Source organism: Bombina bombina, chromosome 3 (genome assembly GCF_027579735.1).
Source record: "Bombina bombina isolate aBomBom1 chromosome 3, aBomBom1.pri, whole genome shotgun sequence".
Lineage (NCBI taxonomy): Eukaryota > Metazoa > Chordata > Amphibia > Anura > Bombinatoridae > Bombina > Bombina bombina.
The window spans coordinates 626,567,527-626,592,085 of NC_069501.1; the positions used below are offsets into that span (position 1 = coordinate 626,567,527).

General features: G+C 37.0%; 1 protein-coding gene across 6 annotated transcripts in view; it reads left to right on the plus strand.

The window, feature by feature from the left end:
* The window catches only part of MACF1 (microtubule actin crosslinking factor 1), a 413,635-nt gene that overhangs the window by 56,481 nt on the left and 332,595 nt on the right, over positions 1 to 24,559 (plus strand). For 3 of the 6 annotated variants that reach the window (XM_053707285.1, XM_053707286.1, XM_053707290.1), the window contains 4 exons: positions 223 to 360; positions 638 to 726; positions 960 to 1,095; positions 4,190 to 8,788. In XM_053707285.1, the coding sequence (XP_053563260.1) occupies positions 223 to 360; positions 638 to 726; positions 960 to 1,095; positions 4,190 to 8,788 (4,962 nt within the window). The remainder of the gene's footprint in view (positions 1 to 222; positions 361 to 637; positions 727 to 959; positions 1,096 to 4,189; positions 8,789 to 24,559) is intronic. The other 3 variants (XM_053707287.1, XM_053707288.1, XM_053707289.1) reach the window with 1 other exon arrangement.

The window sequence follows — 24,559 nt, forward strand, 5'->3', positions numbered from 1 at the left end:
ACATTATATATAAATTAATAATTGATCAGTGTAAAACCATGTGTTTTATATTATTTATAATTTATTATGAACATTCACCCTTTATTTCTGTATGTTCTTCCCTTTATATTCTTAATTTACTGCTTGTTTCTATCCCTAGACTTTTTTCCCCCCCATTTTTAATTTTCCATGATGATCATGTTATTTACTTTCTCATGTTTTGTACCTTCTTTTTCTGTTTAGAAAGTTATAGAGGAAGAGAAAGATAAACACATTGAAGATATGAAACAACTCTCAGGTTGGGTGTCCGGATTAGTGAATACTGCGTCTCCTTTAAGTACTGACCGTACTGATTTGAAGAAATCCATCTTGGAGCGCCAGGTTTGCAACAAAGATAACATTGTTCTGTGTTTACATTAGTCTTAGCTGTTTTGTCTGACTGAGCATTGTTCAATATAGTTAATTGTATAACTAGTCTGTTTACAAATGTTATTATATGTGTTTTGTTTCGTTCTTGGGAGCAATAATTAGTTAGGCCTATGCACTCTTGTATTAGTGAATCATGTTGCAATATATGTAGTTTGTGGTTATAGCAGAATTTAGTAATAGACATCAGGATTCAGTACGTTTTAAGTAAATATGTTTTCCTGTCTGCCAGATGCTTAGTGAAGAATTGCAGTCAAAGAAGGAGCGTGTATCAGATGCTGTCAGATCCATGCAGGTTTTTCTGGCAAAGAACAGTGACAGGTAATTAAGAGTTCAGTGCAGAGGTGCCTAAACCTTCTCAGTGAGGGACCACATTGAAATATTTTTTTCACTCAGATGGCCAGCAATAAATAAGAGTTTCTATTAACCGTAATTAAGACAAATAGTGTGGGGTGAAAGAGTTGAAGGGCCATGTAAAAGGCTTTGGAGTGGGCTACATTAGGGTCCTTTGGCACATAATTTGTGCTGTTTAATCTTACCATATATACCTACAGGTTGTCCCCTCAAGAGAGAGAGGAACTAACTTCCCAGGTTGACGAGCTGAAGGCCACATACAGCCACCTGTGTGAGAAGTCTGAAAACCAAATTCAACAGCTTCAGGGTCAGCTTGCACAAGAGGCCGAGCAGAAGGTAAATAACTTCTTTGTGAATACTACACACAAGCATTTAGCTGTTGAATCACCATCAAAATCTGTTCCTACGTTTTGTTTAATTCCAAATGATCTGCATGTTTTTTGCTTGCTGGAGTGAAAGTGTACAGTGCACTATTATACGATTATTTGTGCTTTCCCCAAAATGCTGGTCTAATGTTAGATATCTACAAATAGTTTACAATGTAAAACAATGCTTATGTCTAATGTTAGATATCTACAAATAGTTTACAATGTAAAACAATGTTTATGTCTAATGTTAGATATCTACAAATAGTTTACAATGTAAAACAATGCTTATGTCTAATGTTAGATATCTACAAATAGTTTACAATGTAAAACAATGCTTATGTCTAATGTTAAATATCTACAAATAGTTTAGAATGTAAAACAATGCTTATGTCTAATGTTAAATATCTACAAATAGTTTAGAACGTAAAACAATGCTTATGTCTAATGTTAAATATCTACAAATAGTTTACAATGTAAAACAATGCTTATGTCTAATGTTAAATATCTACAAATAGTTTAGAACGTAAAACAATGCTTATGTCGAATGTTAAATATCTACAAATAGTTTACAATGTAAAACGATGCTTATGTCTAATGTTAGATATCTACAAATAGTTTACAATGTAAAACAATGCTTATGTCTAATGTTAGATATCTACAAATAGTTTACAATGTAAAACAATGCTTATGTCTAATGTTAGATATCTACAAATAGTTTAGAACGTAAAACAATGCTTATCAACGTTTAGCTAAAATGTTGGTCATGCATCGGAAAGAGCAGCTCCTTTTTTGCGTAAAAAGTTGTATAAAGCCAAATGAAACTAACAGGAAAAGCATGTTTATGTGCAACCTATCCCTAGGGACACATTGCTTAGTGTCCAGTACAGAATAGGAATATCTATTTCTCATAAAAGGAAAAACTTTTATATATTATAATACCCTCCTTAAGTTGAAGCCAATGGGAAAAAGCCCCATTAATGTCCCTTTTAATCTACATATATATCAGTTCCTATGTTTTGTAGTTTTCTTTCCATACAACTATAAAATACTCATTATCTGATTGAGTTATTTCAACCATTACATGCGATATTAAATATGACCTGAAAATATAGCTTAGATTTTTTCATAGCAGGGTTTTTCCGATATAGATAGGATTTTTTTTATTTGTTTTTAAAAATAAGTAAATTAGATACAGTTGTGTTGTTTTGGGAGTAATACATAACAATTACTATCTCTTGATCTAAAATGTTTGACAGCTGTGTTGAAACTTGGACTTGTACTTTCCACTCCTTGCAAGTTTAAAATTTCTGTTTGAAAAAAAATCACTTTAATTTAGCGTCTTTTGTACATAGATAACACCATGTTTGTCACGCATTTTAACCACTTGTGTCTGTATTGTTTTGTTATCATTAAAACTTAATGTTGCATGCGATTGTCTTCATGTTTGTGAATTTCATATGTCTGTCTGTTTGAAAACCCTTGTAACAGTTTTCTATTTTGCTTTTAACAAACCTTGTGTAAAATACAGACACAATTAACCATTAAGATGAACGGATATTATTTGTACTGAGCACGATGTGTCCTGTTTGTGTCATAAAAAGATTAACAGGCATCCCTGCTTATGAGTTTAACTAACCATCCAAGTGTAAACATAAACCACATGTAAAAAAGGAATGGAAGATCTCCACGAGTGTGGGGGTTCCTTATTGCTCACAATGCTGGCATGCTGAACGCTAACACCAAAGCTTTTCCTGTGTGTCGTACATCTCCGCGTAAGGTTCTCTGTTTCTTGCGTTTCCATGGCACTCGCCTTATTTCTGGTAAGTAAATTCCTTTGTGTTTCTTCTATTAGTTTTTAGATAGCTAAATAGAATTTTCAGTGTTTTAATATTTTGTTCTGTGTGATAATTCTTGTTGAGCTGCACATTTGCCGAGACCTGGATTGGAGTTACAAAGGATCCAGTAAGGTGAATATAGGAGATTATTTGGTATAGGATGGGTGTAGTTCAATTACAATGAAAGCTTGTTTAAAGGACAGGGTACACAAACAAATGCAATTATACATTTTATAAATCTTTTTTTCTTGCAAATAAGTTTAGTAAAAACGTCAACATTTGGACTAAAACAAGCAGGAAATTAATTTAGCACAAAAACATTCTGAAAAAACCCCACAAAAAAATGTAGTTTTGAATGGAAATGTGTACCGTTCCTTTAATAGCATTTGCAATGGTGGCAGTATTAAAGGGATACTAAACCCAAATTCTTTCTTTTATGTTTCAGATAGAGCAATTTTAGGCAACTTTCTATTTTTCTCCTATTATCAATTTTTCTTTATTCTCTTGATATCTTTATTTGAAAATCAGTAATGTAAGCTTTGGAGCTGGCCTATTTTTGGTTCAGAACCCTGGGTAGCGCTTGCTTGATTGGTGGCTACATTTAGCCACCAATCAGCAAGAGCTACCCAGGTGCTGAACCAAAAATGGACCAGCTCCTAAGCTTACATTCTTGCTTTTCAAATAAAGATACCAATAGATCAAAATAAAATTGATAATAGGAGAAAAATAGAAAGTTGCCTAAAATTGCATGCTCTATCTAAATCTAAATCATGACAGAACAAATGTGGGTTTAGTATCCTTTTAAGACTTTTAAATCACAGGCTGTAAGAGACCATTTGCTGGTGATGGGCCTTTTGCTTTGTACAGTAAAAATGCAAAATGTTTAGATCCATACTTTACTAAACTCTAGTTTATGCTTTCTCTCTGTTTTAGTTGTGTTTGTGTTTTTTGTGCTAGTCTTGTGACCTTTCTGTATGGAATTAATGTTATAAAGCTGCTTTGCCATTGAATGTATGCATTGCTAGCTTTGCCCTGTGTACACACATTTATGTGATGTGCTGTGCTTTCAGTAAACAGACAATGGTCTTCTGTTTTCTGCTTTATAGCTGTACGTTTGTTTTTTTTATGGTAATTCACATGCAGGATATAGATGATATTATAAGCATGTGATCAGTCTTCCTGTTGCAGTTTTCCTTATTTTTGTTTTTGTTTTTTTCATGTCTTTAGGAGAATTGTGCCGTAGCTGGTGTTATAGATCTAGGCTCCATGGAGATATTTCCCATCTTTTGTGCCATGCAGAAAGGCTTGATAGACCAAGACACTGGCCTAATACTTCTTGAAGCCCAGCTTGTTCTGTCTGGTTTGATTGCTCCAGAGACAAATGAAATGTTAACGATGGAAGAAGCTTTGAAGAGGAACATGGTTGATAAGAGACTGTTTCAGCATCTTTTAGATTTGAGGGATGCTCTTAAATTAATAGGGAATGTTAAAACTTTGAAACATAAAGTATTATCCATTGTTCATGCAGTGAAAGAGGAGAAAATCAAAGAAAATGTGGGGCTGAAAATTTTAGCTATCTACTTAGAAATAGAATTTTTGAACAGAGAGCTTCCAGAACAAGATAATATCCTTAAGGACTTGCCCATTAGTGAAGAGGTTCAGCAGAAACTGTTGTCCACTTGTAAAAATCTGATTGATCCAAACACAGCAAAGAGAGTGAGCCTAACAGATTTGATGGGTAGCTGTATCATTCATGAGTCTACAGGGTTGAGACTACTCCCGGTCAAACCATTTCCTGGTGGTATGGTGTGTCTGAGACCAGGAAAGAAGATCAGTCTAACCAGAGCAATCCAAGAAGGCCTTGTTGATAGACAAGTAGCTGTCAGGCTGCTAGAAGCCCAGCTGTTTGCTGGTGGAATTGCTGATCCCAAGACAGGGCACAGGCTTTCCATTAAAGAAGCAATGAAACATAGTTTAATAGACCATGATACAGCATGTGCACTTCTCAAAAGACAACTCCAAAATGGGGGTATTATAGATGTTTTAACTGGACTCAGAGTTTCTGTGAATGAAGCAATAGAGCACAATCTAGTGGCTCCCAAACATGTTCTACAAGTTCTTGAGGTCTTAGGAGCATTTCAAGGTCTGCTAAAACCGGAGTCAGGTGAAATCTTACCCATTGCAGTTGCCCTTGAGAAAAGTATAATCTCAAATGAACTAGCTGATAAGATTCTTGGATTTCGGCAAACGGCTCATGGCTTCTACATTTCTGCCAGCAGGGAAGTCTTGTTGTGGGAGAGAGCCGTGCAGTGTGGTATTATGGAAGAAAATGATGCCAGAATGTTACAGTCTGCAGTGATTCCTGATATAGTAGACTCTGTCTCAGAGTCTGGAGGTCAGTCAGCATCCTTGTCTGCATATAGCAGTTTGCTTCCTGTTGACAGCAACCTACAGGCTGAGGGAAACAAAAACCTGCTCTCAAATTTAATGCACCACAGCTACATAAATATTAATGATGGACACAGACTGTTGCTTATTGACGATAAAGAAAGCAGTGTAACAGAATTATTTTCAAAGTTTCACAAAAACACTTCCAGCAAATATGATGATCTAGATAAGGTTAGAAATCAGGGAACTATGATGTCATTTAGAGAAAAACAAAGCAGTGAGTTGCATGCACCTCTGTGTGTGCCACCCGATGGGGACAATATTTCCTTGACTAATACTCTAACAGTTTCTTGTCAAATGGATCCTGAAAGGCAGAATCTGCAAACAACTGAATATAATGTACCTTTGGAAAAAATATTGATGGATCAAAAAATATCAGTTATCAAAAGCTCCCGCAAGAAAGGACAAATTTTATTTGATGAGCCAATAATTTCCATGACGGCAGAGGATGATGCAGAAAAAAACATTTTACAACATTCTAATGCCAATATAGAGTTACGAGATAACCAATCTCTGAGTTTATTAGTGGAAGAGATTATAGAAAATGAGACTGAAATAAACAAGTTAAATAACCTTTCTGATTCTTCAAGGGAAGGTGTAATAGATAAAGGCAAACCTTCACTTAAGATATCATCTGATCTTAACAGAAACAATGTTAATATACCTGATTTAGGAACTATGCATATGTCAAATTATAAAAAATCAAGTAATGAGGCATTCGAAAAAGTGTCAGTGATGTTAAAGTCATCAGTGGATTTAAAATCTAAAGATTTAGAAAAGAATGATATCCATATGCAGGAAGAAGCAATCAGTGTGCCAGATATAGAAAAAGATGCCAACGGTGTTCTTTCATCTATCGTCACAAGTGAGTTTTCCTTTGATATGGAAGAAGAGGAAACGTTGACTTCCTTATGTGAACAGCTAAGAAACGGAGGCATTCTAGATATAAACACCAATCAGAAGTTACTTTTGAATGATGCTGTGACTGCAGGTATAATATCCAGCCACACTGCTCTGAGACTCATGGAGAAACTTGGTCTTTTTGCAGGTTTTTTTGACACTGAGAATTTTGAGACATTAACTGTTCAGGAGGTAATTGATGAAGGGCTAATGGATGAATCACTTCTGCAGAAAGTTCTTACCTCAGACAAAGCAATTAGTGGTATTTTGGATGTGCAAAACAACATACTTTATTCTGTGCAGGATGCAGTAAATGTTGGTCTTGTAGATGAGAAATTAGCCAGGAGAGTTTTAGAAACCCAAGTGATCACAGGGGGTGTTTTTGATGTGAAGAGAGGTAAAAGAATTTCGGTCACTTTGGCTTCAAGTCTGGGTTTGGTGCACCCATCTCAGCAGGAAGAACTAATTAAGCTGGAAAAGGCCTCTAAAGGAAAGATTACTGATAAAACAACAAGACAAAAATTGGTTGGCCTGCAGATTGAAACAAGTGGGATAATTGATCCACAGACCAAGAAGACCTTACCTGTCATAAAATCAATCAATCAAGGAATTATTAGTAGAGATGAAGCTTTCCAACTTTTATGCAAGCAAATAGCAGAGGGTGGAATCATTCACCATTTATCAGGTTTAAGACTTTCTGTGATTGATTCTCTGAAACATAGTCTTATTGATCATGATCTCTTTGAAGATCTTGCAGAGTTTGAGTGCCTGAATGAATCTGGGCCACCCAAATACTCTAAAGATCAGAATGTATTAGAAACCAAAGAAAAAAACGTTTTGCCCATTTTCCTCGGTACAAGAACTCCATCTCACACCAACGCAGGGGCAGACAGAATGGTAATTCCGTACACAGATGTTCTTAAGAAGTGTAAAATTGATGTAAATAATGGACAGAGATATCTGGAGCTTAATTCTGCCTTGGAGACTGTGTCCCCTCCAGAGCCCAGGGAAGTTAAAGACTCAACTTTTTCACTTCCAGATGTAACTTTGTTAACACAGAATAATAGACCTTTTTCAGAGACTGGTGCGTGCATTACATTTCCTCCTATCAATTTGCCAGATAGTTTAGAAAGTGAAAGAAGCGTGATAATTAGTGAGGATAATGTGTCTGTTACAGGGGGAGATGGTAATAAAGTCCTGTCCTTTATGAACCTTGACCCAAAGGAAAAAGAACATTCCGCATGGAAAGTTAGATTTGAAGCTAACGTTGAGAGCATGAGGGCACATGACCATGATATACCAAAGATGGACTTAAGTCTTCCCTCAGACATACTTCCACAAATGGCTGCTGTAAAAAGCATTTCAACTGATGACACATCTTTTGTCCCTGCAAAAAGTGATGCTGTCATTTTACATGAAGATAAAATAAATGCAGACATGAACATTGAGAAAGTAACAAGATCAGAAACACACAGAGAGATAGGTAAATCTGAGAGCAAACTGAAACACTCAACATTATATTTTGATCCAAACACAAATGCTCAAAATGGGACACTAATAGAAGAGTTTGGTGGATATGATATAGCCGTAGAGAAAAGTGAGAACTGGAAATTGCCTGAAACAAAAAGTCAACAAGGTGATCTATGTTTAACTGCAGAGCACAGCACAGTCATTATCAACACAGATTATCATGAAGCATTTACACTAGGTGACAGGGCTGTTTCACAGGGTAATAATCATACTGATAACAGACAGTTAAATGACCCTGTTTGTGAGCATAAGTTACAAATCTACAAGGAAAATGCTCCTGATAAAACTGACGCTTCATTATACTCACTTACCTCTAAATCTTCTATCAAGCATGAGAAAGGAAGGTCATTACTAGATGTGATTCAAAAACAGGTTCCCAAAACTGATTTTGCATTTCCCTGTATAAAAACAGCTAATGAATTAGATGTAGTAGAGAAAAGAGACTCAAACAAAACATCCAAGCAAATTGATACTATCTCACAAGAGTTAAGCAAGTTAGACACAACTTCACAACAGTTTCCAACAAGTCAGTTTGATAGTAAGAAAGAACAAACTTTCGGACATTCTCTGTCCAGACATGAAGAGATTTCACTCATCAATGAGCACTCTGTGCCACAGGAGAATGTATCCACTGCTAGAGTTGTGCACAAACCTGACAATACTTCTGTGAAAAAATCAAATCTGTCATCAAGCACAACATTTAAAAATATCATAGAAGATACAGGAATAATTAGTCCACATAGTGTTCATTGGGAGATAGAAAAAGAGAGAGATGAAGACAGTCAACTTCACGAGTGGGAAAGTTCCTCAGAGGCAAATGTCGGACAGGAAGAAACAGATGTTCATAGACCATTTCTGGACCAAACTTCTGCAACCTCAGAACGAAGTATCCAACAAGTGTTTGATATACCTCAGGCAGCCAGAGACGTGAAGGAGAAAACACCCAAGGTAAATACTATGTATTTATTATAGACCAAATGATGTGTACACCTTGTGTAAAAATATGAACATCAAACTAAAGATAACATCTGCAAGGTCACACAGCCAACATGCAAATAATGTAGATAGGCAGTTTTTTATGACTGTGTACCCAAAGCTTGAAACTATATAAATGTTATTATCCAAGCTATAGTGTACTGAGTATGGTGCTATTGGAAACAATTGACAGTAAAAGGTGTACATATGTCATTTTACAGGGTAGCTGACATGAGTCATAATTTAAATGTGCACAGCTGCAATTCAGATTTGAATAAAGCAGCAGAACAACAAAGATGCAAAAATGCATCTAGTAAAAAGCTATCTTTGTTTCAGAAGCATTTACACATTATGTCTATTCTGAAAATCAGCAGTGACGTGTGTGTGACACAAATAAAGTTATTGCTGATACAATATTCACCACCTCTTGCTGTGAGGCTGCAAGACATGAGCAGCAAATGTGCACCTGCCAATGAAACAATGATTAAAACAAATAGAAAATGACCCTAAAATATAGTTAGCTACCCCTATTAAAGGTCTATCCCAGTCCTTTAAAGGTCGAAAAAATGTATTAGAAAGAAGGGGTGCGTCTGTTTCAGTCTGCTATGTACCAAAATAAAAATAATTATATGATAAGTCCAAAAATATATAAAATGCTATAAATTTTATGTTATTTATTAATACAATACCATATAAAATAATTTATGAATGTAATAAAACTCTAGTAGATTATTGCAATATTAAAGTGAATGTTAGTTAACTTTCAAGAATGAGTGCCCCGTTTTTTAAAAATACTATTAAAAACAGGGGCACTTTCATTTCATTTCACCCGCTTTGTTAAAATACTTACCTTTTCTTCTTGAAGCCAGAGAAGCAATTCCCCCTCCTGCCGCTCGTCACTTCATACTTCAGCAATGACGAATATGGCATTCTCCAATCACGGCTCCCCCCCCCCAGGGAAATCATTGCCTGAGGCAACACCGTGATTGGAGGAAGCCGGATTCGTCATTGCTGACGTATAAAGTGACGAGCGGCAGGAGAGGGAATCGCTTCTCCAGCTTCAAGAAGAAAAGGTAAGTATTTTAACAAAACGGGTGAAATGTAAACTTTCATGAATGAAAGTGCCCCTGTTTTGAATAGTATTTTTAAAAACCGGGCGCTCATTCTTGAAAGTTGACATTCACTTTAAAAACCGCCGGTGATTTCTAAAAATCTATATAAAAATCGAGTCTTGCTACGATTAACTTCATCATTGTGGCCAGATAAACTGTGGCTAAAAGGATTGTATTTTTCTGCATTCTAACCATACCACTTTTCTTCATCCAACACGGCACAAACATAAGCACAAACCGTGTTGAATAGAGCTGACTGCTTATATATTACAAACCCAGCTGGATTTTATGTACTGAATCAGTTTCGCTATTGCTCACAAATTGTTAAATAAAGGAACATTATCTATTATTTGCATTCATGGAAACAAGATATATATCTCATTTTTTGCAACTTTGCATCATGATAGCAACAATGTTTCCTATGGACTAACACTAGGAGCGACTTTTAAACTATACAAGTATTTGTTATTTGTAATTTAGCATAGTAGTTTTTTCATGTTAGTAGTTTTTATATTGATTTTTAGTAAATTACCGGTACATTGCAATAATCTACTATTATATTAATAAATGATTTTATATGGTATAGTCTAAATAAATCACATTAAGTTTATAGCATTTTATATATTTTTGGACTTACATAGTATAATTATTTTAATATTTTTATTTTGGTACATAGCTGACTGTAACCGGTTCACCCCTTCTTTCTAATACAATGAAATAATGATAGCTTTTTTAAGAACAATGATCGCTTTTTAGCGCTGCGGAATCTGTTGGTGCTCTACAAATAATCGATAATAATAATAAGCATTTTTGCTAATACAGCTATATAATTGTAAAAATGCTTTTTATTCAAAATTGACTTTCACTCGTGCACTTTTGTATTGACTGTTTCACTTTAAAGGGACATGTTATTCAAGATAAATTCTTCTTTATCTCTGATGCAACTGTGAGAAACAAAAAGTTTTATGTTGTATTCCTGGGTTTTCTTTATTTAAAGCTAACAGAGTAACTGTTCTGCAAGCAGTTACAATTCAGCAAGTTTGTTTCATATAACTTCATGTAATATACACTACTATAAAGAATAATATGCACAGATACTGATATAAAAATCCAGTATAAAACCGTTAAAAAACTTACTTAGAAGCTCTCAGTTTAGCTCTGTTTAAAAGGTTACTGGAACACCCACTGCAAGTGGGAAATAGCAGACCCTCCCCCTTTTTTGCATATGAAAAGACCCTATAAACACACAGGAGCAAGCTGGAGTAGGTATAAGTCAGTATTCTCCTAAAACTTTGGGGCTTGGTTAGGAGTCTGAAAATCAGAGCAATGTTTTTTTAAAAAAAAAAAAATAAGCAAAACTATCCATTTTTAAAAATAAAAGTGTGAAAGAAATATATAAAAATGGATCATCTACAAAACATTTATGCAGAGAAAAATCTAGTGTATAATGTTCCCTTTTAATGTGATCTTGTGTGATTTCACCTTAATCTTACTATATTTTACTATGGTCATTAGGGTTGCACCGATACCAATACTAGTATCGGTATCGGTACCGATACCAAGTATTTGCATTTGCTAATGCACCGGTACTTAAACCGATACCTCCACTTCCTACCCATATGCTATCTTGTGGCATGCTAACTGCATGTTCCCATTTCATTTTAAACTGGAGTGGAGACTAAACTAAAAATTGTTTACTACTGTTCTGCCAATACAAATTGCTGTTATTTGTATTATTGTAAGAGAGATCACTGTATCTCATTCAGACAAACACCTGAAGTACTGGGCAGTTAAAGGATTCCAAAACTTTGACTTTTTTGTTGTCTAAATTTAATCAAAATCGTATCTATAAACCCTCATTAGCCAAACTTACCCACTTCGAACGGAAAACGAGCGTTAGAAGATGAATAGAATAATATATTACATTTCTAAAAAAACGTCATCAAAGCCAAACCCTGTTTTTGCTGCTGTCAATGCAAAAACTATTAGCCAATCACAGCGCGATTTTTTGCATCTCATTAATGCTTGTATTCGTCACCCGGCGCATGCGCATATTAGATGCCAGACTTACCCAAAACAAGTTACTGGCAACACGCAGGTTTCATTCATCATTATTCTCCTAATGAAATATCTATGTATTTAAATGCTCGTTAAAGTACGGGTTATTCTCGCAGCGCAGCGTAACAATATTATCATGTCTATTCCTGTGTAACATCTGTTTGGAAATATAGATTCAGACGGTCTGCGGTGTAAATGGAAGGTGACATATGTAATGACGTTTCTAGATGATCGCGCATGCTCATTACTCACAAAGTCGGACATTTTGATAACTCAGGTTATCGTAGACGATTTGTGAAAAAAAAATAAGATTAGATCGGTGGGTTTGGAAATCAATTAAATTTTGGAGCTGCATAACTAGAGTATGGTAAAAATATGAAACACAAAGCTAATTACAAATATGATTAAAATATATGTATTGAAACGTTTAAGTTAAATTTTTTTCATCGTTTAGTGTCCCTTTAATAAACAGATTTCCAAGTCTGGCTAAAATGGCCTAAAAATATCTTTCTGCCCCATGCAGTAGTGTGGAAAGTGAAAGACTGTTCAACTTAGTCGAACCTCCATACAAATGTCAGATTGATGTTATATAACAGCCCTACAACCCAATTGCATCACCCCTTTAAATTTAATATTTTATTGTAATATTTTATATTTATAAACATGTTCAGTGAACTTTGTGACAAATAAAACTGTTTTATTATTTCATAATATTACAGTCCTCTATAATTATAAAGAAGGAATCTTAAATATTTATTATTATTACTGTATTGTGCTTGGTAAAATGTCACAACATTAAAAAAAAAGTATCGGTAATTGGTATCGGCGAGTATTTGAAAACAAGTATCGGTACTTGTACTCGGTCATAAAAAGATGGCATCGGTGCAACCCTAATGGTCATGTAAAATGTAATAGTAAACCTCCTTAAACTGAGATGGGGAATAAAGTGACTGTGTCTGTACATGCTAGAAGCACTCTCGGCACTCTCCAGGACAGGCATCCAAACTGGATTTTAAACTTCCTCTACAATGAGATGTGGCTAGTGCAGTTTTTTAGATAAAATATCTCCCTTTTTCACATAGAGATGTTTATATGATATTTTATATTCAGCTTCCTATAGATATGCTGTATCACTATCCATTGATTTAGAGGCATTAGTCAGACTTTTGTAAGCACAAGTTACTCGACTTCCAAATGTATTGTTAAATGAAATGCCTCATAATTCAGTTTCAGGGAACTGCTGCTGTCATGAGACATTTTGAGTTATCACACTGTGAAAAAGTAAGGTAACAGGACAGCTTATTTTACACATTCGGTCACACATTACCTACTTCTTTGAATAGAAACATATTTACATAATTTTCAAAAATGCTTCAAGTAAAAGTTATCACTGCTTAAGTGTTAGCATTTTTCTCTGAACATACAGTATATGTGAGGCATAGCTAGATACTAGGGATGCGGATTTGGATCTTTCACGAGGATCCGAATGTGGAAGTAAGCAGCAGCTTGTGCCCTTCGGATATTTTTGTAGCTGGATTGATTTCTGTAAATGATCCCCACACTAAGAAATCCAGATCTTAGAGTGGGGATATTTTACAAGACTCAGTCCAGCTCCAAAAATATTCGAAGGACATGAGCTGCTGCTTACTTCCACATTGGGATCCACATGAAAGATCCGAATGCGCAACCTTTTAGATATTCTCAGCCAACCAGCATTTTATATGCTGCAGCTGCTCAGAGAACCAGTGGGGCTGGTAACTTGCCAGCAAAGATGCAAATTGAGTCATTACCAGATGATGCAAGCACGTTATGCTCTCTGAGCAAGTGCTGTGCTTAAAATGCTGGTTCACTAAGCATACAAGGGACAATCTACAATAGAATATTTATTGTTTAAAAGATAGATAATCCCTTTATTACCCATTCCCCAGTTTTGTATAACCAACACAGTTATATTAATAAACTTTATACCTCTGTGATTACTTTGTATCTAAGCATCTTCTGACAGCCCCCCAATCACATGACTTTTTATTTATTATCTATTGACTTGCATTTAGTACTGTATTGTGCTAACTCTTAAATAACTCCTTGGGCGTGAACACAATGTTATCTATATGGCCCACATGAACTAGCAGTCTCCTGTTGTGAAAAGCAAAAACAAAAGTGTGTGATAAGAGGCTGTCTGTAGTGGCTTAGAAACAGGCAGAAATTTAGAGGTTTAATATAAATGTGTTGGTTGTGCAAAGCTGGGAGATGGGTAGTAAAGACGTTATCTAACTTTTTAAACAATAACAATTTTAGTGTAGACTGTCCTTTTAAAGGACCACTAAATACAGTAGAATTGCATAAGTAACAAGTGCATAATAAAAGGACAATGTAATAACACTTATTATGAATTTCACAAAAGCAGTAGATTTTTTTGGTGGCAAATTTATTTTTTCTCCTATTTGCCAGCCCCTTGTATCATATGACAGACATCAGCCAATCACAGACTAGTATACGTATACATTGTGAACTCATGCACATGCTCAGTAGGAGCTGGTGCCTCAAAAAGTGTGAATATAGAAAGACTGTGCAAAATTTGATAATGGAAGTAAAATGGAAAAAAAATCTTAAAATTGTACACTCTTGAAACAGCTATAGTTTTTTTTAGAAACATTATTGCTAATAGATGTATATTGCAAAAAATGCATCCATGTGCATTCCAGTTTTATCTGGAATGTTCCTTTAATTGACTATGTTGAGGTTCTTTTTTTATTGATCTTGCATACTCGGATATTTGTCCCTTCTGTTTGGCTATGAACCATACTTGCTGCCATGTCTATAAAGTTGTACCCATACTGGTGTTTGGTATTTGAACAAAGATACAGGTATACATCCAAGCTAGTTCAATGAAGATAGATGATTGTGAGGAGTCTTGTGATTTGAGATCTTATGTATAGCAAGATCTTGTAGTTTTTATTTTGATCTATGGCTTACCTCTTGGTTAACAAGGTTTTTTTTGGGGATTTGCCTTCCAGCAGCGATGTTCAATGCAACATTTCTTCCACATTGTAACAGTGTGCGAATGGCAATATCACAACTGTGATATTATAAAAAAGTCATGCTAAATAAGAACCCCTCCTTGGCTAGGGTTGCATAAATATGCCATTGCCCGTTTTACTCAACCTTTCTACAGTTGCATCATGGTTTAAATGTTTATATAGATCATGTGGATCATACTGACTTTGATAGCGGTAGTATAATCTATATGACTTGAGCAGTGAGACCCTTCTCTCCAGTGCAAGAAACAATTTCTATTCCTTTGCTGTTATATAGTTCTCATGTTTCACACATTTGCTACTTATGTTTTTGAATAAAACTTATCTTGTTTTGTTTTTGTAATTTACATCTCTGGCCTACAGATAGCTACAGTACCCTAACCTGACTAGTGCAGGAGAGACAAACCAATTGTATGTTCTTAAATATCAGGTCACTTTGCTTATATAAACTTTAAAAATGATATAATTTGAGAGAGTTTAATTTGAAATAGTGTGGATAATGACATTTTCTTGCTTAAAGATAAAAGTAGACACTTTAAAACATGCAGATCTAAATGCAATGTATCATTAAAGTGAAGGTCAATTTCCGTCCACTGCACTACTGAATTGTATTTAATATCTTATAAGCATCCTAGTCGCTAACTTTTTTTATTTGCATCTTCCTTTCTATTAAAATTAAATATAAAAATACTACCCGTTTTCATTGGGACTCCTCCCCTCCAACATTTCCTTATTCTGTATTAGTGACGTAGCGAGCGGTAACACACGCTCTCTACGTCCGTCTAATGTGCGTGCACAAGATAGCAAACAAACTGCGCATGTGCACCCGAATCGCACATGCGTAACATTTTGTGGTTGCATAAGTGAAACATAGTATTCAATGATTGAATACATACATTCATTGAGTACTATGCGATTGTGTGCAACGTTAGCATTTTTACATGTACGTGATCGTTATTGTTATGTATCAATTTCGGAAACAGGAAGCTGAATACGCATGCACGTCTCATGAAGAGCCTCAGAGACATGACGCTATTCATGAAGTTACGCATGCGCATCACTTAGTATTGACGTTTTTAAAAAGGGGCTGAACACCCCGGGCGGGCGGGGGGGGGGGGGGGGGGGAGAAACAGAGATTGGAGCATTACATCTTCAATATATGTCAATCAAGTTATCTAAGATGGCGGGCGGACGCGTAGCGTATAATGGGAAACAAATAAAAGGTAAAAATAAAACGTTAAAATTAAAATGTAGTCAAAATGATGAAAGAAAGTCAAGATCATTTCAAATAAAGAGCAAAACGGCTTGAGCGAGTGACCCGGACTTTACCTTCACTTTAACTTTGCTTGCATGATTTAAGTATAGAGATCTTGCTTGTGACTAAAGTTTACCTCTAGTGTGCAACTAATGATAGTTCCTTTTGCACAGTTATTATTAAATTGAAAACTGCTGTAAAACATATTATGTCATCTATCAGAACTTATACAATGTCTAAATATGCTGGTCCAGAGTGGGTACTTCCTGTAACCCAATGAGCAATAGTGTGGAGTCTGTCTCTCAGAATGATGCTGTTCAGGCAATGCCACAGCAATCTCCTCTTATGTCCCAAGCCTCAGTGGCGTCACATGCAGTGCCCTGCAGTTCCTCTCAATATCCTGGAGGAGTATATTTGCCTATTTTTTGCTACACAGCTATCTTCTGTGCTATCTGTGACATTATCTGATTTTCCTATGTTAAAGGGAAAATGCATGAGGAATTTTAGAGATTCAGATAGTAAGGTTTCTGCTCCACTTACGGCTACACAGGGTGCTTTCCCTTATTAGTCTGATGAGGAGGATATGGCGGCAGCCTCTGAGGTTGAAATCTCAGTTTAGGACAATATAATTCCTTCATCTGATGCTGAAGTAGTAAACTTCAGATTTAAGTATGAGCACCTTTGTGTATTGTTAAAGGAGGATTTGGCTTCTTTGGAAGACTCTGATGCGCTTGTCGTTGTCAACCCTAAGAAATTTAGACAACTTAATAGTTGCTTGATGTTCCTTCCTCTATGGAAGTGTTTTTCTGTTCCGGACCGTGCTAGGAGATATTTCACAGGAATGGGAGAAGTCGGGATTCCTTTTTTCCCCGTCTTTAAAAAGATGTTTCCTGTCGCTGTCTCCATTAAATATCATGGCGCACGGTGCCTAAGGTAAAAATGTCCATTTCTACTATGGCTAAAGAGAACTACGATCCCTATAGAGGATAGCTGCATCTATCAACTAAGCTGGAGGCTTAGTGTAGTGCCACTGTGTCAAGTGCAGTATCTTATTGGTGCAACGCCTTGTCCGATTACATTTTAGTAGAGACTCTTTTAGAGGAGACTCTTTTAGAGGAGATCCAGAACAGAATGTAGGCTCTTAAGCTAGCCAATTCTTTTATTTCTGATGCTACCATGCAAGTCTTTAAGCCTGGAGTCAAGATGTGTCTTCGCTGTGCTAGCCCATGGGGCATTGTGACTTTATTCTTGGTCAGTGGATGTTTCTCCTGAGTCCGAGCTTCTGGCGCTTCCTTACAAGGGTAAGACCTTGTTTGGTTTTGATATTTCGGGTGGAAAAGGGTCTTTTCTACCACAAGACAAGATAAATAGACCTAAGTTCCCCCCCCCCCAATACAGAATTGGACCAAGTGGGGGGCTGAATATCTCTGTCTTCAAAAAAGGATACAAGATGTCCCAGATAAGCTACAGACTTTGTATCTCAGGTTTTCTAAATAGAATTCATACCTTCCTCCCAGAGGCAGGCTCTTCTTCTCAAATTTATCTGCAGGCCAGATAACAGTGAGGCATTTTCAAGTGTGTTTGTGACCTCTCTTCTCTGTGAAGTGATCGTTCCAGTTCCTGAAAGGGAAAAGGGTCTAGGATTCTGTCATTCCTGTTCGTAGTTCCCAAAAAAGAGTGAATTTTTCACTTTATTCTAGACCTCAAGTGTCTCAACAAGTTTTCTCAGGGTACCATGGAAACCATTGGTTCCTTTTTTTCCTTTGGTCCAATAGGGTCAGTCATGATGACCATACACCTGGAGGATGAGTATTTTCAAGTTCCTGAGATTTGCCCCCAATGGGGGCTATCTTGGCATTTATCAGGTTTTGGGGAATTGCTGTGGTGCCCTTCCTGGATGATATAATGGTTCAGGCGCCATCTTTTCTTCAAGCAAACTCTCATACAGAGATCTGGTTGTCTTTCTTCATTCTCATGGTTGGGAAGTGAATCTGGGAATGAGTTCTCTTGTTACAGCTACAGGGGTAGTTTCCCTATCTCTAAAAATGTTTCTGGCAGAGGTCAGAAAATCAAAGATTCCATTCTATTGCCTCTCTTAAGATTCGACCTTCATTGGCTCAATGTATGGGGGTAATTGGTCTGATGGTCGCTTCATTGGACATCATTCCCTTTGTTCGTTTTCATCTGAGAGTTCTGCTTTTATGCATGTTCAGATAGTGGAACGGGGATCATGTGGATCTATCTCAGAGAATAGATCTAAATCAACATGGGATTTTTTCCCGTGGTGGCCATCTGTCTCAGGGCACATGTTTCCAGAGCCCTTCCTGGATAATAGTGACCACAAACACCAGCCTGTTGGGCTGGGGACTATGGACTCGGGAGGAGTCTGCTCTCCTCATATCCGTCTTGAGTGTGATCTACAATGTTCTGATGGCTTTGCCTCAGTTGTCCTTAGCACAGTTTATCAGGTTCCAGTCAGATTGTTCAGTGGGTGGAAGCTCACAATTGCTGTCTATCTGCTATCCAAGAGTGGACACTGGGAAGCGGATTTCCTGAGCAGACAGACGTTTCATTCCGGGGAGTGTGCTCTTCATCCTGAGGTGTTCTCCAGGTTACCCTCAAATGGGGGGGGCCGGAGTTGGATCTGGTGACGTTTTGGCAGAACGCCAAGCTTTCAAGGTTCGGTTTAAGGTCAAGAGATCCGCAGGCTGCCCGGACTGGCGGCTCTTTGGGATTTCTGTCTGGCATATCTGTTTCCTCCGTTTGATCTCCTTCCACGAGTCATTGCTTGTATCAAACCGGAGAGAGCAACAGTAATTCTATTGGTAATTCTAATAGCTCCTGCATGGCCTCGTAGGATCTGGTATGCAGACCTAGTGAAGATGTCATCTCTTTCACCTTGGAGGTTGCCTTTGACAAAGGACTTTCTAACTTAGGGTCCATTCCTTCATCCAAATCTCGTTTCTCTGAAGCTGACTGCTTGGCGTTTGAATGCTTAGTTCTGTATAAGGTGGTTTCTTTGAGTCAGTCATTGAGACCATGTTTCAGGTTCGCAAGCCTGTTACTAGAAAGATTTACCATAAGGTATGGTGTAATACCTTTATTGGTGTGAATCCTAGGGCTACTCTTGGAGTAGGGTCAGGATTCATATGATTTGTCTTTTCTCCAGAAAGGTCTGGAAAAGGGTTTGTCTGTCAGTACTCTGAAGGGTCAGATTTCTGCATTATCTATTTTGTTTCACAAGTGTCTGGCGGATGTGCCAGATGTGCAATCTTTTTGTCAGGTCCTGGTTATAGTCAGGCCTGTGTTTAGGTCTGTTGCTCATCCTTGGAGCCTTAACCTCGTTCTTAAGGTTTTGCAGCTGGCTCCATTTGAGCTATTGCATTTCATAGAGATTAAGTTATCTTGGAAGTTTTTGTTTCCTTTTGCTTCTCTTCTGCGCGGAAAGTCTCTGAACTTTCGGCCTTGCAGTGTGACTCGCCTTATCTTATCTTTCTTGCTGATAAGACAGTTCCTTAGTACCAAGTTGGGATTCTTCCTAAAGTGGTTTCAGATTAAAATTGTTGATCTTTCTCTATGGCCTAATCCTTCTTTTCATAAGGAACGTTTGTTACACAACCTGGATGTTGTGTATGTTCTGAAAATCTACCTACAGGCGGCTAAGGATTTTCGCTAGTCTTCTGCCCTGTTTGTTTGTTTATCAGGAAACATATGGGTCAGAAAGCTTCTGATACTTCTCTTTCTTTATGGTTGAGAAGTATAATTTGTTTTGTTTGTGAGTCTGTGGGTCAGCAGCCTCCTGAGGGAATTACATCTCATTCCACGTGGGCTGTTTCCTCTTCTTGGGCCTTCAACAATGAAGCCTTTGTGGACCAGTTTTGCAGGGCTGCAACTTGGTCTTTGCATACTTTTTCAAAATTTTTCAAATTTGATTCTTTTGCCTCGGCTGAGGTTTCTTTTGTGAGAAAGGTTCTTCACGCGGTGGTGCTTTCTGTTTAGGTCTGCCTGTCTTGTTCTCCCTCCCTAGTCATCTGTGTCCTCTAGCTTGGGGTATTGGTTCCCAACAGTAATTGAGGATGTCATGGACTCACCATATCTTAGGAAAGAAAACGAAATTAATGCTTACCTGATAAATTTATTTATTTCCGGATATGGTGAGTCCACGACCCCACCCTTTTTGTTAAGACAGTTATTTTTGACTAAACGTCAGGCACTTTTACACCTTTGTATTGTTCCTTTTTCCATTTCCCTTCGGTCGAATGACTGGGGTTTGTGGGATGGGAAGTGATACTTAACAGGCTCTTTGCCTTCTCCTGCTGGCCAGGAGTGATATTCCCAACAGTAATTGAGCACGTTGTGGACTCACCATATCCGGAATTTTTTTTTCTTCTTCAGGTAAGCATAAATTTCGTTTTTTATCCCCTTTGCAAGAGTTAAACACATAGCGTTGCAGGGTCACTAACTATAAAGTGACATTCTCTAATGAATTAGAACACGTCATTTTCCAACTATATTGGCCATTTAAATCACTGTAGTGTGTATTATCAGTACTTAAGGTTAAATTACCACTGCATATGTTCTGGCAGTATTCTATGTTTGTTACTAGAAATGCTATGTGGTACTGGTAACCAAGGTGTAACATTGCTTGGACATGTGTTGGTGGTAACCACAAAGGAGTTAAAGGGACAGGAAACCCCAAAATTTTCTTTCATGATTTGGATAGAACATACAATTTTAAACAGCTATCCAATTTACTTCTATTATCAAATGTGCCTCATTCTCTTGTTATCCTTTGCTGAAGGAACAGCATTGCGCTATTGGCAGCTAGATGAACACATCTAGTTATCCAATCACAAGAGACAAATGTGTGCAGGCACCAATCAGCAGCTAGCTCCTACTAGTGTAGGCTATGTGCATATTCATTTTCAACAAGGGATACCAAGAGAATGAACCACATTTATTATTATTATTATTATTATTATTATTATTATTATTATTAATATTATCAGGTATTTGTAGAGCGCAAACAGATTCTGCAGTGCTATAAACATAGGCGGTATACAAGATAACATTTATAGAGATCAAATGGGTTGAGGGCCCTGCCGAGTGTTGCACTATTGTAGTCGGCTCTTATGAAGGCGATCTACAAACAGCTGGGTTCATAGGCTTACATTCTAAGGGGTTCAAGAAAGCAATGGAGTTAGGAAAGGTTAGCGTAGGTTGTATGCATCCCTGAATAGTAGTGTCTTTAGTGAGCTCTAGTGAGCAGAGCTAAGGGGACGGGAGGGAGAGTATCTGGAGACAAGTTCTGAAATGTAGGGGGCGCAGTGCAGTTGAGGGCTTTGTATGTCAGAGTGTGGATTTTGTGTTTAATCCTGGAGGCAAGAGGAAGCCAGTGAAGGGATTGGCAGAGAGGTGCAGCAAATGAAGAGTAACGTGTAAGGAATATTCATTATGGATTGTAAAGGAACTTGGCGGCAGCTAGGTAGACCAGAGAGGACAGAGTTGCAATAGTCAAGGCGGGAAAGGATGGGAGAGTGAATTAAAATCTTAGTTGTGTCTTGTGTAAGGAAATGTCTAATTTTAGAGATGTTTTTAAGGTGGAAGCGGCAGGCTTTAGCCAAGTACTGAATGTGAGGAGTAAAAGAAAGGTCTGAGTCAAGTACACTGTGACCCCAAGACAATGGGCATGTGGGGTAGGGGTAATGATGGAATTATCAACAATTATAGAAAATTGGAGGGTGGAGATTTTGGAAGAAGGGGGGAAAATAAGTTCAGTTTTGGATAGATTTAGCGTAAGGTAGTGAGAGGTCATCCATGATGAGATATGAGAAAGACAGTTAGTGACACGGGTTAGTAAGGAATGAGTTAGGGCTGGTGCAGAGAGGTAGATTTGACTGTCAGCGGCATACAAATGGTATTGAAACCTGTGGGACTTTATTAAGGAACCTAATAATGACGTGTAGATTGAAAAGAGAAGGGGACCAAGGACAGAGCCTTGAGGTACCCCAACAGAAAGCGGTAACAGGGCAGAGGATGCTCCAGAGAAGACTACGCTAAAGATACGGTTAGATAAGAAGAGAACCACGAGAGAGCTGTGTCGCAGATGCCGAAGGATTGGAGGGTTTGGAGCAAAAGAGGGTGGTCAACAGTGTTAAAGGCTGCAGACAGATCAATGAAAATAGAAGTGAATTTAAAATGACATGTTCTATCTGAATCATGCAAGTTTGATTTCGACTTTCCTATCCCTTTAAATATGCATTTAAATGGTCCCAAGCAGAAACTGCCACTCACCCACTCTACTGCCGCTTATTAGGTCAGTGCCAGTTTCCACTCAGGACAAGCTGCTTTCTGCAACTCCCGTGCAGTACTTTAACTATGCGTTTAACCCCTTTGTGGGGGTCGCACACATAAAGTTGCAGAGTGGCTAGTGATACAATTACATGTGCTAACAAATTAAAGCATGTTATTTTTTCTGTATACATACAGTTCATGTGAGGCCATGCTCCTTCCAAAAGGCATAAAATGAAATTCTTGCCTTTTGCTGGAAGGTCTTGGAAAGGCTATGCATACCAAACCTGTGAATGTTTTGGCTTCTACATGTCTGACTTAACATTTTTTAATTTGTGTAAAAGGAACATTAAGCCAAAATGAACCTTTCATGATTCATACAGAGTGAAGCCTTTTTCCATGATCGCATATACTCAGGTAGTGACGGGAGCACTATGCGTCAGCTGAGTGAGGCAATGTTCTACATATAGTGCTCAAGGTACAATGCACTCTGTTTAGCCTACCTGATTATGCTCTTCTGGCAAAGAGCTGTGTCTCCGAAATATTACCAAGAGAAAGTAGTAGTCAGTTTAATAATGCCAGTTAGCCGGAAATGATTTGTTATTAAACTGAATGCTCTATCTGAATTATGGAAGTTTCAGAAGACAGAATCTGTGGATGACAACCTAAGTTTGCTTATGCTTCTAGAATATATCAGAGAGGGAGAGAGCTGAGAATATTCCAAAGAGAAAAGACAGAAGGGGAAGAGAGGCCTGAGGGAAAGTATTGTTACAATGACATTATTATTCTCAGTGCTGCTTGCTGGAGTGTTTTCTCACTGCTATGTTCCAAATGGGCTCAGCATTAACCACCTTACTTCAATTAATAAAGAACAAACTATTTTCAGATGGTTGAAGTATAATTAAGGGATTGTTTTTGTCAATTTAATTGAAACAAATCCAACATTTTTATTTTCTTTGCTTCATCACATGAAACTATACAAATCCTTGATAAAATATTATTAATAATGCTTTTCATAAACATAAAAACTATAACCCAACAAATATGCAATTTTTAATGTACAATATTTAAATCCATCATTTCATTAAATCCAGTGGCATTAAAAATGTATTGGGAATAAAAGACAAAAGGATATACTCGTTATTAAAGTCATTTCCAAAACATATGTTAAGCCAGATTAATCAGGCACTCTTTAGCTCAAAAATCCAAAATATAAAATAAAAGCAGGAATGTAGGCTTGGGAGCGGGCGCAAAATATCAACAACAAAGAAAGAAGAAATGTAAGCTTAGGAGCCGGCCCAATTTTAGTTCAGCACCTGGGTAGCGCTTGCTGATTGGTTGGCTGAAAGAAAAAAAATGTGGGTTTCATATACCTTTAAATTGTAAGTAAAATGTAATTAAAGTACATATTAGGCAGGAATTGATTATTGGTCGGTTTTCTTGATCTTATTTTTTTTTTTTTCATTTACATTATTAAATGGGAAAACAAGCTTTCGAGTTACAAAAATAAAATAATTATAGTAAAAAAAAAATATATAACAGTATATATGTATATTTAATTAGAGAGAAAATTAGGGAAATAATGTGCCTGTTTAAAAATGAGACAATTTGATCAGTCTGTGACCACACACTGCTTCTGTGAGAAATTCTCTACTTCAGCCCTTAGCCTATTATTCACTGTTTGTTTCTTTTTGAGAAGTCCGACTCATTGCCTGTGGCTATTAATATGAATAGCTGTCTTTTCTTTGGCATGAAGCCTGGGCTTGATATGCTATCCAGACTCCTCAATGAAGGTTTGATAAGTGTGTAAAACCTCTGGCATTGTCCAGCGGCTAGATGTTGTGTTTTTTCATGACTACTGCATAAACATAGCTTGAGTCAGCTGGACTCTTTATTACTGGTGCTGCTATAAATTTTTATTTGAATAATAGCACTGATTGTATTTCCACACTATATATATATATATATATATATATATATATATATATAT